This window comes from Thalassophryne amazonica, chromosome 17, assembly GCF_902500255.1.
Source record: "Thalassophryne amazonica chromosome 17, fThaAma1.1, whole genome shotgun sequence".
Lineage (NCBI taxonomy): Eukaryota > Metazoa > Chordata > Actinopteri > Batrachoidiformes > Batrachoididae > Thalassophryne > Thalassophryne amazonica.
This window is the reverse complement of record NC_047119.1, coordinates 32,388,304-32,406,003: the sequence shown is the minus strand read 5'-3', so window position 1 is coordinate 32,406,003 and position 17,700 is coordinate 32,388,304. Positions and strand designations below refer to the sequence as shown.

The 17,700-nt window shown below is 40.5% G+C and overlaps 1 protein-coding gene across 1 annotated transcript; it reads right to left on the bottom strand.

Moving 5' to 3' along the window:
• Window positions 1-324: 324 nt before the first annotated feature.
• On the bottom strand, window positions 325-15,850 carry ak3 (adenylate kinase 3). Its single transcript, XM_034191607.1, has 5 exons — window positions 15,553-15,850; window positions 10,857-10,976; window positions 10,062-10,234; window positions 6,898-7,016; window positions 325-2,724 (listed from the first exon to the last, which is right to left on the bottom strand). Exons 1-5 carry the CDS (start codon window positions 15,698-15,700, stop codon window positions 2,634-2,636), a joined length of 651 nt encoding a protein of 216 aa, XP_034047498.1. The 5' UTR covers window positions 15,701-15,850; the 3' UTR covers window positions 325-2,633.
• Between the last annotated feature and the right edge of the window lie 1,850 nt (window positions 15,851-17,700).

Sequence of the window (17,700 nt, the reverse complement as noted above, 5' to 3'; positions counted from 1 at the left end):
TATTCTAAAGTTGTGTTGCATATTATTATGCCAACAATCAATACTGAATGCAGAATTATGAGAGCTACTGGGCATATTCACAACAGCACTGTGTGCAGTGTCTGAAAACTATACTGCTGAACAGTTTGACATGCCTTTGATGGGATTATGGAATTACATTTCAAGGTGACTTAAAGAGGTGAGCGAACAGCGAGTCTTTGAATGCTGCACTCCACTGCCCAGTCAGTGAAATTGCTCTGCTCCAAAACAGGCAATTTGCAATTGATTTTAATTTCAGCTTTTAACTGTAACATGGCATCAAAATAACTGAGCAGCAAAATCCACATTTTAAGATGCACAAATGAAATAAAAACCAAAGCCATCTATAAAATTACAGTAAGATGCATATTACCTTCATCTGCATAAATTACATTTGATTATTCATGTTTTGTAGATTATAATGTGAACCAAATCCATGTTTGAAACTTTTCCAACTGATCACAATGTTCTATGACATGACAACACAGATTACACCAGTTTTCATGCCCTAATGGGACAAAAATCAGCAATTGGAGACTGGCTTTAAACTTTTTTTGGGGAAACTTAAATGTGTTACACATAACATTTTAAAGTTAAAACCAACATTACAATGTAATCACTCTATACATCTGTCTCTTTTAAAGAGTTAAGGGATCAAAATTAATAAAAACGCATTTATTTCCGTAATTCATCGAGGAATGACTGTTCCCACCCCATCCTCAAAAAAGCAGCAAAAGGCACTTGAGTTACTGAAGACGGCATACAGTAATTTTGTGCTTGTGGTATATTTCCCTTTTAGAGCAAATGCTGCAGAATAATAAAATAGCAGTAGTGCAAACATCTGTTGCACTGGTCTTAAAGACCAAGTGTTTTATTCCCCCCCAAATATAATTTCTAAATACAGTACATGCATAGAGAAATTTTAGCTTAAATTCCTTACATAGTAAAAGCACTCTTGTGCGTACGTACATGCATCAGCTGGGAGTGTTGATGGCATCAAAAGAGCATAAGGAGTGATTTTTAATGGGGAACAAAAAAATGTAAACTTGATGCATAACTCCACAACTCACAGTTGGTCACAATCAACACCGATGTAACAGCAAAAAGTGTTACAACATACATGGAGTATCAAGCATAAATATCACATTGTAGTGGAGTACGTTCTTTGTCAAAGGTTTGGGAATATCCACGATTGCTGCACATCACTGCACTATGGAATCGCCCCAGGACACAGGCAGGTACCAGGAGCAGGACTTGAATCCTGGTCTACATATTGGCAGGTCATTTTATATGTACTCACAACCTGGTCTACATTTGGGAGTGTGCACAGGTGCTGCACATCACTGCATCCACCACACTATGGATGTGGATGGCAGCCATACAGGCAGACAGCTAGTCCATCTTCACTTCTTGAAAGTGACCATCTATCTGCTGCAGCCAGGTGAAATGTGTCTGAGCTGAAATGTGACGGCTGCATGCTGAATCATGCGGAGACAAACTCACCATATGGCCACTGGTCGTAGGCAATGTACTTCACAGTGCACATAGTCTCCCCAGGTAACCACTTGTTTGACACAAAGTAATTCCAGTGGTACCCAAGGAACCTCTGAAGAGGCCTGGTACCAAAAGACATCTTACATCACCTTCAGTCTCTCGTTAGTGTCCGCATCTCACAGCCATACAGAAAACACAAGTTCCCTAAAATCTTGGAACTTTACTCTCCTACAAAAATATTATCTCCAACTGCATGACCTTGTAAAATCTTTCCAGGCGTCTCCTGATCTCAAAGGCAGAGGGCCGTGAATCTCTGCAAGTCTGACAGTTTCACTGTCAACAGATACACTACTGATGGCCAAGTCCAAGAAGTCTTTGGAAGCCTGGACATCTTGATCAAGGAAACAAAACCCAAACATTCCGATTCCTCACTCAGCTTCTCAAGTGATGAAATCATGGTATCATCCAAGTCAAGGTCAGCATGTTTTTTCCCCGCCAACAAATACACCTAAGCCGCTGGTCTACACAGCGCTTGTCAACACCCAGTCCATGTAAGCATTGAACAGTGTAGGACCCAGAACACATCCCTGACAAAAGACTGAATTCAGAAACCCCTGCTCCACCTGGCACTCAGTACCTGTGTATTGTTGATGTCCAACAATTTGCTTCCAAGATGTCCCACTGAGCATCCAGGTCAACCAAATCTAATGCTTTGTGAAACTCCTCAGTTGCAGAGAAGCACTACTGATATTCCTGCTTGTTTGCTTTCAACAAGTCAAAATAATGTCTATAATCTGTGTAAAATCAGTTCTTTATATGCAACATTCATTAGAATGTTTTTAAATTAATAATGACACCTCATACAATCAAAATGATTTGAGTGAAATTCAAAATAAAAGATTTCATGCACATGTTGTAAGAATTTTCATGATCATCAGAAACCTTTTAAAAACTGTGCAACAGACGTGCCAATACTGAGTGTTTCTGCTTACTGATATAAACGGCACATAACCGATCTTCAGTTTGAACGTTCTGGACCATTCAGATTATTCCCATCCAGCCAGGTATTTAAAGTGAGACACGCTGGTAAATCTGAAGCCTCCATGTGCCTTTGTTCAGGTTTAACAGAGTTTTTTGTGAAGGAAAAGCTCAACACGAGGCCAGATTTTGTTGGTTTCTGTCCCAGAGAAGGTCTCAAGCACACCTTTACTCCTGCAGAGACAAAGAAACACAAATGTGTTGGTGCCCATCAGGTATGTTTGCAATGAACAGCAAAACCACAAACAAAAACTATTTCAGTAGCTGGTAATACTGTACTTCCACCTGTCTCATTGTTTCAAACAATGAAGAAATTATAATTCATGCAGCTTCCTTCTGGAGCCGCACTGTGGATGAATTGTTATAGATTCTGAATTTAAACTTAGAAATTTAAAGGGGTCATATTGTACACCTTTAAAGGAAATGTATACAGGTCACCAGTTCTCTTAATGGATACGTTAACCTGCTTAGAACGTAAGTCCTAATAAAACATTAACAAGAGTGACACAAAGCGTGCCATATAACCCCGCTCACATGTTAAGATGGTGTATGGTTTTATGGTGAAGGTGATAATGAAGTGTGGAAATTATTGCTACAGCGAAAGAAAAAGAACTGTAACGATGGTACAAGGACTGTTTGCATAGTGGAAGATTGTCGCTTTACAATTGGTATGTGACGTATTAACTCCATTTTCAAAAGGATATTTCCTGGAGCATCCCCCAATACACCACTAAGAAATGGTTTGAATTAGACAAAGTGTTCTTACTGCACAGAAATGAAAATCAAGATGGCGTCCATGGTAGCTACAATGGATGATGGATGACCAACTTTTTCGAAAGCAATGGTTGCAATCAGATGGTGTTCTTTAGTTATTGCACAGAAACAAAAGTCAAGATAGTGTCCGCAGTGGCCATATTGGAAAATGGGCAACTGCCATTTTTGAAAGAAACCTTCTTCTGGTATCCCCCAATATGCCACCAAGAAATGGTCTCAATCAGACAAGGCATTCTTCAGTTATTGTGCGGAAATGAAAAATTCACAGATTAACGAATGGATGGAAGGACTGAAAACGTGATGCCCCCCGCCACCCCACCTTCTGTTTCCCATTGATGAGTGCTTGAAATGCAAGACACACTAGATTCAAAATTGTATCAAGGAAGGGATGAATAAGTCAACAGAGCAGCTGATTACGCAGCGACAAAGATCCACAAACCGCTCAAAATGGAAAACGACATAATGCTAAAAACCCATCTTGTAATTGTCAGTACGTTAGTAAAAGGATACGGTGTGTCAGACCACTGCATGCCAACAACAGCCTCATTAACAAGTGGCACATTACACACTCCACTGGATTTTGAACCGCTGCCCTTTATCGACTGGCCAATCCAGTCCAGATTTCATTACCCCGGGGGTTAGTTTTGGATCAGGGCCCTAATTTATCAGACTGTGCATAGCACGAAATACACCATTTACATGACAGATTTAGACCTGTTCAAATTGAAACAGAACCTTTTTGTGTATTCAAACGGAACTACAGACCAAACTGACAACAAGCCGGCATCAGACGCATGCACATTTACAAGTCAGTCAATGTCAAACACGGGGAGACGCAGCCTGCATATTTAATGAGGGCAGGATGCAAGTATATCAGGAGAAAGTCTTCAGTCTGACCACAACAGAAACATCAAGTGAAGGTGAGACAGAACCAGGTAGAATTTATACATTAAAATTTTTACATTCTTATACATTTGCCCAAAAGTTTTAAATAAAAGAAGAAAAATAATCAGATATGAATAAGTACCATTCATAATTCATTCATATGATGGAACAAAATAAATAAAACAAATATTCCTTTCCATGTGGCCACTATATATAAACTATTAAGTTATTGAATTTACCAAAAATGTACTATGTTGTGACATACTCGTACATCATTATTGGGATATGAGATGACATATCGAAAATGCAGTTTGAGTTCATTTAGTTTTCTGCAACTAAAGAACTCTGTACAAAATTTATTTCTTTTATACAATGCAGACATGAGCAAAACACCCAGAGGCTTGACTTTCAACATTTTAATGACTAGACTGTTTAAAAAGTGAACTTTTCTTTTAAAAATAAAGTTTGTATCAATAAACAACAATACATGAAATAAACAGGTGATGCAACCTTAAAGAAAAAAGAAGAACCCTACAATCTGTTGCTGTTGCTTTAAGATAAGCTGCTGCTGCCCACTGTGCGGTCACAGGGAGGGGGTGCTGGCAGGAGCCGTGAGACAGCTGCTCTGTTCTCAGACTCCCCCACAGACAGGCTTAAAGGGCAAGCAGGAGTTCTTTGACCTATGTCAGTAACATCTATAAAGAGCTGTTTCAGGCTGAATATTTGATTAGGGTCAAGGGAGCTGCTGCAAGCACAGGCACACAACTATGATATTACAAGGAATTTAACATCAAACCCTGGCAATATTTAAATACAGATAATTTATTTTGCACAACATGTCCCCTTTAAAAGGTTTTTTATTTAAGATGGAGTAGTTTATATAGATTTCTGTTTAGTCCATGAGCCAGTCATGAATTTTGACCTAATCAGTACCACTTAAGGGAAAAAAAACAACACTTAGAATCCAGCCTCAGTGTACCATGGACTACACAAAAATGTATGACAGCCATCCCAGGGTGGTAGCTGTAGCCAGGTAGGGATCAATGAAGAATTACACAGGGGTCAAACTTTAAAAATGCTCCAATCATGTTGAAAACTATATCACATTATTTGTCTGATCATAATTCCAAAAAAGTATAGTTTGTTGTAAAGTTAAAGTTGCTCCAATTTCAGCAAAAAAAAATGATGCAAATTATTGATTGAAATAAAAGGATCAATAAATGGAATAGTTTTGACTGTGTTGAACGCTTTGTCTCCAAAGTAAAGGTCAACATCCATTGAATTCTATGACATGTGACATATGTTACCCTGTTAACATGATAACTAAGCATGAGAGATGGTGCAAACTATTCCTTTTTAGAACCCTATTAACCCAAACAATAATTTGCATATTTTTTTACTGAAATTGGAGCAACTTTAATATTTGACTCCTATACAAACTGAAATTGACCTTTGTCACTATTTTTGCTATTTTGACCCAATAACATTCCGTCATAGATAGTCCAAACTATACCTTTTTGGAATTATGATCAGACAAGTAATGTGATAAAGTTTTCAACGTGATTGGAGCATTTTTAAAGTTTGACCTCTGTGTAATTCTTCATTGACCCCTACCTGGCTACAGCTACCACCCTGGGATGGCTATCATACATTTTTGAGTAGGCCATGATACACGTGAGGCTGGATTCTAAGTGTTTTTTTCCCCTTAAGTGGTACCGAAAACCTGCTTAGCCCATGGACGAGTTCCACAGGTTTATAGATATTTAAGCTGTGGTCACAACCCGCCGTACTTGCACGTGCGTGCAGTCTACTTGTAAAAACGTGGGCTAAATTTGGAGATCCGTACGTCGTAAGTACTGCCTCAGTACGAATTTAGGAGCACGCAGACACGCCGTAGAGGTTTTAGTGCATGCAGAACTTTCACTGCGGTCAGGCTGCGGATTCACCAGCAGTACAGATGACGCACGTTGTGAGTACTACCTCAGTACGGATTCAAAGCGGCACATTTTCATTCAAGTACTATTGAATTAACCAAATCCGTACGTAGGCAGTACGGATTACGGCACTCACCACATACTATGGAGGCCGACAGACTTGCATGCACAACGCAGCTTCTCACTTGAACTTGGACTTTATTTCCAAACATCAGCAACACAGACACTCCACAGCTTCACTCTGTTAACTAGCTGTAACTTTTCGAGGCAAGTAAACACTCGTACAACTGACCGCTGCAGGCTGGACATGCTCATGCATCGCCGATGGCAAAAAACACCTGCCGCTCTGGTCCCGCTCATAAAAAAGAAAAGCGACCCCCCCCCCCACACACACACGCAGAAAACGTACGGCGAAAAAAAAACGCACGGTGGGTCGTGACCGGGGCTTTACCTGGTGTAATGATGACTATTCGTTGGTCTTCTATAAAGACTTTTTTTCAGCAGTGTAAACATTAGATGGGGACTTTAAGCGATATTAATGTGTTGAGAAACATCAGAAGATGAAACTGCTGTTAAATAACAGTTATTTAAACTGTTGTTAAATATGTCTGATGTTTATAAGGTTATAAATTATGCTGCTCCAATCAGATCAAACTGTGTGCACAGCTACAAAGTGACTGCATTAGAAGGAATGTAGCAAATCAGTAGTGAAGGTTGTTACAGGAAACTTTTTTATGGATGCATAATATTTTACCTGTAATACTCTAAGACAGGCTCTGTTTGAGTTTCGTAGGCCTTCAGTCTGCGTAAGACCGTCTCTGGCATATCGTCATCCCTCTGCACAAGAGGCTCGCCCGTCTCGTCATCTAAGCCCTGGAGGAAAACAAACAAAAAAAAACCAAAACCCTCATAAATCTCCATGATTTTTTATCATTTCAGCTTCAAATGGGAGGCTTTGTGTCCCCTGAATTTAAACACAATTGCATTTTACTGGAAAATGGAACCACAAGCGTATAACTGCTTAAAGAAAGTTCCAACTAAAGAGTAGTAGTTGAGACTTTAGAATGTCTTTGTTCAAACAATGTAATGATTTTAAATGAGACCTGGACTTGGTGTGTGCAGTCTCCTACGTTACTACTGGGACACAAACATGCTCGAAAGTCTGCTGCAGTTTACAGAGTTGTTGGCTCATGTATCTCCTCTTCCTTCTTTGGTATGTGGCATGTACCCCTATAGGGGTACAGGCTTGGCAAGTCGGGGAAAGATCGCACAGCATTTTTCCCCAATAATAGTACAGGCCTGGCGACCCACCAGGCCTGTACTATTATAAGAGAAATATATCTTTCACCTTTCTCTTACATAATACATGCCTAATCACATCATTACTGCCACCTTGAAGATATGGGCACAAATAAGGTGACATTTTTAGTGGTCTACACTTCCATGATCTACTCCTGTTTGGAACAGCAAGGTTTTTCTTTTACCTCCTATAACCGATTCTATGTTTATGTCCCCAGAAATACTACAAATGTCTATATAACCCACTTACAGATGAATCAAGTTTTGGACATAACTATTCACACCTGTACAGTACATCAGTTTGTGCACGTCAATGGATGTTACATGACAACTAAGAAACCGCTGACTATACTGTCATAATTTTAGAGTAAAATTATTTGCAAAATATTTTATAATGTCAAATGGAAGAGTTTGGCAGAAATATAGTCATTACCTTGACTGAAGCTGGCTACAAAAGCAAAGCAGGTTCCCATTAAAGTCCATGTTAAAATGCCCAACTTTAGAGAAAAAACAAGTATGTTTACAGCCCAGCACAAAAAAAAAAAAAAAGTTTTAGGCTCTATAGACAGTTTTCCCTTTCATGACAACTTAGAAAGACGTTTTAAACCATAACATTATACATAATTAGGGGCTTTCCGACGTGGCCGCTCGCTGTTATGGAGAGTTGTGTCAGTTTTTTTATTTTTTTTATTTTAGCATTTTATTACAAATACCTAGACTAATGTGGTTTGTTATGTGGTGAAATGTCCGAACGGATCATCTAAGACATCCCTGCTATAATACTCCTGCTGTCGTATTCGTCTTATTTTATGTTGTCCGATAACAGGGTTAGCACCTTTAGCAGCTATCGGTAGCTTCATCTGTTAGGTCCATTTAATGCACGATTACTGACAAAATAACAGTTTCATAACTTTTAATGCCCACACTAAAGCAAACCATTATGAGAACTGCTGTACAGTCCCCCAAAAATATGATTTAATTAATATCCAAACCAAGGTTAGCCTGTTAGCTTAGCTGGTTCAGATTCAAAGAAAAGGGCACGTTCAGGCTTCTTTCATCACACATGAAGTCACCCACGCTCCACCTCTTTGTCCATTTTGGGTTTGTCCTGAAAGCGCTGCCAACATGGCAACGCCCAGAGACGGGCTTCATATGGGCTGTTCCGGGTCTCTATAGAAAACCTATAGGTGAGGTCACACAGGGTTTGTCCAGTATATCACTCACTCACTCACACACACACACACACACACACACACACACACACACACACACACACACACACACACACACACACACACACACACACACACACACACACACACACACACACACACACACTGGTAGAACATAAATGGTTTTGTATGCTGGCAATAATTTTACACCAAAATCAAGACTCTCCCAAAACTCTACTTGTGGCGTCTTGTCATGTAGCAGGTGTTATCTTGTTCATTAATTATTGACAGTTTGTACTCACACAATCACATATTACGAAATCTTGATCAAACTATAATCATACTCTTCTCAAGCAGGTCTGCAAAGAATAAACTGAAGTCAATGATTAACCGTGCATGCTTTTGTCCTCCAGGTGGTGTTTTATGACTGGAGCAACTTTGTGCAGAAAATCGCTGACACAGACAGCTTGATACAATTAATCGCTCAGATGAAAAGAGGCTGTAGTAAAATTCAGTACACTGAATACATTTTCAGTCAATACACTCACTGCCAGTATCATGAGAAATTATTTTTTAAAATGATCTGTTTGCAGGAATTAAAAAGGAAACAGATTTCAGACCATAACTGTCTGATGATGTGCAGCCATTCGGGTTGAACAGTAACTAGTGTTTGATACCTTTAAACCTTCCCCAAATTACACCCTAGTACACAGTATTATAGTCTGCCCATCTCCAACTTCTCGGGGTGATATTTGTGCTTGTTATTTTTAAACGGCTGTATTTAAAGGGATACGGTTGCAATTTTTAAATACCCTGGTATATAGTATTACTTTCCATCGCCCAACCCTACAGGCCATACAATCTCAGATTTGTAAGTTGCACCTTCTGCTCGCCTACATGTGCCCCATGCTTGCACTACACTCACCGTGACCTCCTACATGCCAAATCATCAAGCATCCCACACTCGTGTACATGCACCTCACACACATATAATGTGAATAACGATACCGGAACAGATGATCTGCACGAACACTACCTAACACATGTGCAACATTTACAGTTCTTTCAAACCCTCAAAGGTCCACTTGTTTTGTAATCCTCACATTCTTCTCCTTTTGAGAAGCCTCTCTGGACCGAGCTACATAGCTGTGTATTTATTAGTGTGGAACTGCACTGTAAACGCCCTCTCACCCCCTTATCACAGCAAACACAGAGCTCGCTTTATCTTCCCATCTTTGCTCTTCTTCTCACACACTCTCCTCCTACTCCTGTTCTGACTCAGTCATAATGCTTTTCTCATTAGTATGCTCAAACGTTTGGAAACCAGAAAATAAATGTAGAACCAGAAGCATGATTCGGTGTGATTCGTTTGATAAAACATGTGGCAGGAACTGTTTTTGTTTCAGCCCTTCCTGAAATGAAGAAAATTTAAAAAAGATGTACTTACAGCAACTTTTGGTGGGTTGAAGTGAATGTTATAAACTCTACCGCTGGGAAGGTGGGTCCATCGAGAGGTCAGCCTCTCTCTGATGGTCTGGAAAGGTACATCCAGGTTGATGACTGTATCCACATTGAAGGCCCCATCCAGAGCGTCCGCCTGTGCCACTGTGCGAGGGAAACCTGGGAGGACACAAAAAGGAGTCAGAATAAAGCTGCGAAAAGGAGAAACCCTGAATTGATAAGTATGTAAACCTGGATACAATGCAGGCTAAAGAATAAAATCTATGTATGTTCAGTGCATATTTGTAAGACGACATCTACACTAGATTTCTTAATGTCCAATTCAGATTTTCTGCAGATATCTACCTTTTTTGGAAAACATATTTACAATTCATTTCAAGTGTCCCATACCTGACATATGCATCTGCATGATTTTGACAAGAAACTCCCAGAATGCACAGGGGCACTTTGCGCATGCACATATTAATAAAAATGCACTGCAGGAATTGTTGCAGCCAAGTGCTTCCAGGGAAGTGCAAGTGAGGACTCAAGTTGAGCCAGAATTATAAGAAAATTCCAGTCTGCATATTTACACCATAGTTGCACTGGATAATATCCAAGAACCATGTGACATATTTCCATAGGCATGTGGCCCAGATCATTCTGAGAATATTCTACTCAACATGGTGCTTAAAAACTGTCAACATATATATCACAATGCAGATCCGATAAGTGCCACTTTCAACCATAATGATCTGAGTTGTATGTGTTTGTGTAAATGAACTTCTGACAGCACTCTTACCATCGAGCAGCCAGCTGGTGTGGTCCACTGCTTTCAGGTCACTCAGGATGAGACGGGACATGACATCATCAGGCACCAGCTGTCCTTGGTCTAAACAGGACTTCAACAACATGCCGAGCTCTGGCACAAACACATGGAAACACACAAGGCAGAAAGTTTGACGATATTACGCCCATTTTGGAATCCCTTCAGTGGCTTCTTGTGGCTGCAAGATCAGATTTTAAGGTTCTGTTATTGGCTTTTAAAATTGTTCATGGACTTGCACCTCCCTATCTGGCTGACCTGGTCAAGCCCTACGTACCAGCTCGGGCCCTGCTCTTACAGGGTGTACGACTTTTGTGTGTTCCTGGAATGAATAAAAAGCTCTGTGGAATGATCTCCCGGCACATATACAGCAGTCAGATAATGTGGAGACTTTTAAATCAAGACTGAAAACCCATTTGTTTTCCTTGTTTTATCATTAGTTTTATTGTGTTATTATTCTTGTGCTCTTTTATGTTTCGTCTTTATTGTGTTTTTAATGTTTTATTCAATTTTTTCTCTGTTTTTGGTACTGTGTTGTGTAAAGCGCCTTCAGGCAATCACATCCTGAGTTGGATAATCTTTGGTACAAATAGTGGTGCACTTCAAACCTGGAAATAATTTCAGGAAATCTTGCATATCTCCAAGTGATATTCAGTGAGTTTGAAAATGTTCTTTAATCCAGTCTTTGACATGCCTGATACCAACTGGCTGTGAAAGTAATGATATACACTCACCAGCCACTTTATTAGGTACACCCTGCTAGTATCAGGCTGGACCCTTTTTTGCCTTCAGAACTGCCTTAATTCTTCCTGGCACAGACTCAACAACATGTTGGTCCATATTGATATGATGGCACCATGTAGTCACCAATTCACCAGTCTGCCCATTCTCCTCTGACATCAACCAGGCATTTTTGTCCACACAACTGCTGCTCACTGAATATCTTCTTTTTACTGTACCATCCTCTGTAAATCCTAGAGATACTTCTGTGTGAAAAACCCAGTAGATCAGCAGTTTCTGAAATACTCAGACCAACCCGCCTGGCACTAACAACCACGCCACGTTCAAAATCACTTAAATTCCCTTTGTTCCCCATTCTGATGCTCGGTTTGAACTTCAGCAAGTTGTCTTCACCACGTCTAGATGCCTAAATGCATTGATTTGTTGCCATGTGATTGGCTGATCAGCTATTTGTGTTGACAAGCAATTGAACAGGTGTATTTAATGAAGTGGCCGGTGAGTGTGTGCGTGCAAATACATACACACACACACACACACACACACACATATATATTATATATTTATTTTGCATTCACTTTTAGGTTAGAGTCACCGCCCCCCCACCTCCTTTATGACGCAATAAAATGTGAAACTAGAAGGAGGTGGCTACTTTTTATAGACACCGTAGGCTGTAGCAGTGGAAGGTCACCTCTGAACAATCCAGGAACTGGTGAGAGCCCCATGCTGGTAAAGTCATTAAGAACAGTTTCAGAGGTCAACTGCTTCAGCTGAGCTGCTTGGCAACCAATCAGTCGAACCGAGCCACGAGGAAAAACACAACATGCTTGAAAATCCAACAGGATCTAGCGTGAAGACAGCTATTGCGTTGTGTGGCTGTACTGGTTCCTTTTGAAGAAGGAACCTGCAAAGCCATTATTATCTTTACACCCGTCTTTGTCATACAAGGTGATATTGTGAGGTAGTGGGCCTCCTTCCAGTGTCTACAGCTGAGTGTCAATGTTTGCAGTTTAAACACGCACCAACACCCTCTATAATCCCGTTAACTGCTTTGACCTTGGCGACACAGACAACATACCCTGATATTGTACTGGACTGCTTTCTGTTCTACCTCTGCTGCATGTCAATATCACTGTAAGATAAACCAGAATAACAGAAGCATGCTTATCCGAGTAGACCAGATAACAAACGTTACTGGAAATTATTTTACATCCCCCAGCCCCACCCCAAACAGGTTACCCCGTCTGTCATCAGGGCTGCAACTACTGATTATTTTCATGACCAAATAATCAATCAAATACTTTCTTGGTTAGTTATTAACTCCATAAAATGGTACAAAAAATGGGTGAAAAATGAATAATCAATTATCAAAGTAGTTGTTGATTAATTTAAGTTGATTAATTGTTCTACCTGTTGTGCATAATGATCCACACGATACTGAATATGAACTTTATAGATGTATAGTTTTTGTAACTGGCTGCATCTGAAAACTAGAAGGGCACTCGGTAGAGCGAATACCTCCGCCACACCACATATCAATATCGAAGGGTGTGGATTTACAAAAGGGCAAGCTAATACATTATGCTATATTTTCCACAGTTTAATCAGGATCATCACCAAATTTTAATCGATTGATCCTGGATATATTTCCCATCATTCCACCACATTTGGGTCAAATGCGTTCAAAACTTTTTGAGTTATCCTGTTAACAGTCAAACGCCGGTGAAAACAACTTCCTTGGCGGAGGTAACAATAAACAGTAGAATATAGTAGGACAGACCGAACTGTGTGAAGTTTCAGTCAAAGTTTTTAAACTTTCCTTTGCTGGGGCAGAATGATTACAGTTTTCATCAACTTTCTGTGAAACTGGAAGCGTGTTGGTCGCATCCCAGTGACCAAATTGCCATTTGGCCACAAGTCTTGCATTTTTGCACAAAAGCAATCAATAAAAGAAAGGAAGGACTTGACACTCCCATCGCATTCTGGTCTGCTCACCAAAATCATGGAATCCCATTGTTCTGTCATTATTTGCTACCGTAATCACATTTTTCTGCTCGCACAAGGTGGCAGCATGATTTGATAGTGACGGTTCTGCCAGTTCTTGCTGTCTTATTAATCTTTGCTGTCTTGTGAGAAAGCAATGCCCCTGCAACCCGAGTTATGTTCTTTTGTATAGTGGTGGATAAATTTAAATGACAGTGTAACAAAATGTATTACTAGACGAACAATTAAATGGTAGCAGAAGTGACAGGCTATACTGCACTGCACCTAGCCAAATACTGCAAGGAGCCACTGTGTGCGTGCAGTATTTGCACGCAGAGTAACATGAAGAGGAAGGCGATATTTGATCATCTCAAACAGTTCAGGTCAACAACATAAGACAGTGACTGGGAGGGATACTGTGTAGCAAATACCACTAGTGTTACATGGCGTAGCCCCTTTACGTCATGAAGTCCTGGCATATGGCTCGGATCAAATTGTGGTGTTGCGCACAGTCTGCGATCCTGAGCAATATCTTTTTTTTGTTTTTGTATTCCTGAATCTGACCACCAGTTCTTTAAAGCCGTTGCGAGCCTCCATAGTCAGAACAAGTCTCTACACCTGATGATTCAGTTGCCTTGCAACCTTGCAAATTCTATTACCTTAAAGGGTATCTCTTATGGATTTTTTTTTTTGTGAAATACATAAAAGGTTTGGAAATTTGAACAATACTTCCACTTCCAGACCACAGCTTTGCACACGTCTGGCAGATTAGCACAACAGCACAACTCCGATATGGTCCAGGTACAGTTCAGGAATATTTCTGATATGCAACTACTGCTGCTTGGCTCAGTATGGAATGCGGCACCCGACTCATGGCTCTGCTAATGGTAGCAGGAATTGATTGGTTACTACCCTGTCAGAAAATGCTACTACAAGCTTGTTGGGTATTAACTTAGGCAGTGATTGTCCATACATAGCCATACTGATAATACACAGTACTATTCATATGTAGCACTTCTGATTGGCCATCTACGTCACGAGATTATGAGGCTACACAGCTTTATTTGTTTTCTATTTGTACATAGAGCCAAATTACTTTTTGAAGTGACCATCTTAAATACTTCCTTTGGTTCTAAAAATATTAGTAATTATTTGTAGTTAAGATGACACTCTTATATAAATTTTATAGTTTAAGTAGAAAAACAAAAATGAGTAGCATGACTGGGATTCAAACCTAGGGTCTCCGAAGTCCTATGCGCTAGCACTCAGACCAGTGTCTCACAGTCGATGGCTCATAGTCTGAAGGTTTCATACATGTCATGGGATAAACCCAAACGCTAGCCTAAATGCTAGCCTAAAACATTACACTAACCCTTTGATTAACTTTGTTTTTGACTGTTCATACAGCCATATGGGTAGCAAAAAATGAGTGGAAATTTCAAATTCATTAGTGATATAGTTTAATAGAGACTTCACTTCGATGACATGGGTCTAACTCCTAATTGGTGGAATAGACTCTCTTCCCTATCACGTATTTATCTCCAGGTAGCAAATGTCAAATATACACTGAACAAAAATATAAACAGCGATTTTGTTTTTGCTCCCATTTTTCATGAGCTGAACTCAAAGATCTAAAATTTCTATATACACAAAAGACCTATTTATCTCAAATGTTTTGACAAATCTGTCTAAACATTTCAGAGTGGCCTTTTATTGAGGCCAGCCTAAGGCACACCTGTGCAACAATCATGCTGTCTAATCAGCATCTGGATATGCCACACCTGAGGTGGGACGGATTATCTCGGCAAAGGATAAGTGCTCATTAACAGATTTAGATTTGTGAACAATATTTGAGAGAACTAGGCCTTTTGTGTATATAGATGTTTTTTTAAACACACCTTAACCCAACGCTTTGTGTTTTCCGCTGAAATTTGGGACAGCTCGTTCTTACCGGTTTTGGCGCTGACGTTGACTCTCAAAATATCCCCACTAGAAATGTGTTTCAGTCCGAAAGTTTTAACAATGCGTGCTGACACCGTGCCTTTCCCCGACCCGGGAGGACCCATGATGACCGCACGAAAAATCTTCTGCAGCACCATTTCCACTCGACTCGCGGTTAAATATGCTACTCTGTGCACTAAAAAGGCGACGAAATCCACCCTGCAGGGGACAAATTTCTGCCTCCAGACGTAAGCAGGACAGGGTGCGGCCGTCTCTCGGTCGCAGATGGTGCATCGGTCTCACACTCACAACGTCTCACTACATTTTGACGAGAGGGGCGGAGCAAGATGTTCTTAAGAAGGAGACTGTTGGTGGGGTGCACGTTGGTGACATCTAGTGGCTAATTATAGCTGTTACATAGAGAGCTATAAATTTACACAAAGGCCTCAAAATTTACATAGACGAGACTTTATGAGCTGAGAATTTAGCCGTTACTCGGATTCATTAAAATAAGCTACTTCTTTGCGGCGTTGATATTTTTTTACGCTTCACTTTCTGGGTGTGACGTAGGCAACATGTCCGTGGATGACTCGGATCTACCGCAGCCTGGCGTGGGCAGCTTTTCCCATCCTGAATTTCTTAATTTGGCTTTAGTGAAATACCTCTCAGGGCGATTAATTAATTGTACGTGCATTACCAAATCAAATTGATTAAACAGATTTGTTGACATTTTTGTGTGATCCTGGATTCCTCAGTTCCTCCAAAGATTTGATGGATTGGTTGTCATAGCAATATATCCTGGAGGGTAAATCTACCCAGGAACAGGTTTACTTATGTAGCAGATAATGGGGAAATTGTGTATTTGGCGGTACAAGCACCAGATTTGGCACAATGATTTTCATGATAGATCTTAGCAAGGGTGCCGCCAGGGATTTTGGGCCCCATGAAAAGAAATGTTACTGCAGGGGTGGTGGCCAAGTGAGTAATGTGCTTGGTTTCAGTGCAGAAGGTTCTGGGTTCAAATCCCACCCCTGCCACATTTCTCCATGTAATGTGGAGTTGCGTCAGGAAGGGCATCCGGTGTAAAACCTATGCCAATTCAACATGCAGATCCACCTCGAATTTGCTGTAGCAACCCCGAGTGCAAACAAGGGAGCAGCCGAAGGGAAAAGAAATGTTACTGGGCCATATTATTTTGCCAGTATTATAATTGTATTAGGGACCACTCTGGGCCCCTGTCAATCAGGGGCCCTTAGAATCCTTCTCCTTATTCTCCACTTTTCGACACGCCTGGTTCTTAGCATATCTGGTCAATTGGCCACTTCCCAAGATGGCCACCAAAATGACATCCAAAATCACTTTTTTTCTCATAGAAATCAGACTAACATGTTATGATATGGCCAGGATTTCCAAATATGGTAGACTGGTTGATGGCTGCATTATTTCTTTCACTGCATGTGTTATGCATTTGTTTTGTTTTGACTGTCACAGTAACTTAGTGTCAAAGGAGTGGTTATTTAGGGAGTCTTGGATGAGGAGAATCTCTTGCATTGTGAGAGAGCATCAGCTATGATATTTTGGATCTGTGGCACATCAATGCCAAATAGATGGTGACTTGCAAGAGTTGGGGATGGACAAGATGTCTGCCTGAAGGGTTACAATCCGGGAACAAAATGGCAGTGGTTCCATGGTGTGGTGAATGTAGCAATATATGCATCAGCACATGCTGCCAGACTTCATTTGACTTATCAAATTATATATAGCAGACGGTCACCCCACTGCTTTTGGTCTTCTTGCAGTTTCAGTGTTTTTGCTCAAGGGGTGGGTATGATCTCAACTTTATCTCAAGTCTGGGCTTTTTAGTGAAGCTTAGAGCTAGTGGCCGGCGATCACCTTAGCATTTCTTTTGTTTTTCTTGTTGCTTAATGCTGACAAATTATACCTTATTTGTCGTCTTTCTGCCTCTTGATTCTGTTTTACTGTCTCTCTATCTCTGTTTGAGGTGCGGCTTATCCAGGAGTGGGAGTCTTCTTCTGCAAGCCTCCCATCCTGGACACCAGCATGGACTCCCAAAATTTCCTGTATATTTGCATTGTCAACTGTGTTGGTAGCAAGGCCCAAGCAGAGGGTCACCCCTTTGAGTCTGGTCTGCTTGAGG

Excerpts from the sequence above, each read along its gene's own strand:
- ak3 (XM_034191607.1), bottom strand. The coding sequence starts at position 15,700 with ATGGTGCTGCAGAAGATTTTTCGTGCGGTCATCATGGGTCCTCCCGGG. Across the intron at positions 7,017-10,061 it reads TCAACCCACCAAAAGTTGCT|GGCTTAGATGACGAGACGGG; the intron begins GTAAGTACATCT and ends GTTTTCCTCCAG. Across the intron at positions 2,725-6,897 it reads CCTGTCTTAGAGTATTACAG|GAGTAAAGGTGTGCTTGAGA; the intron begins GTAAAATATTAT and ends TTGTCTCTGCAG.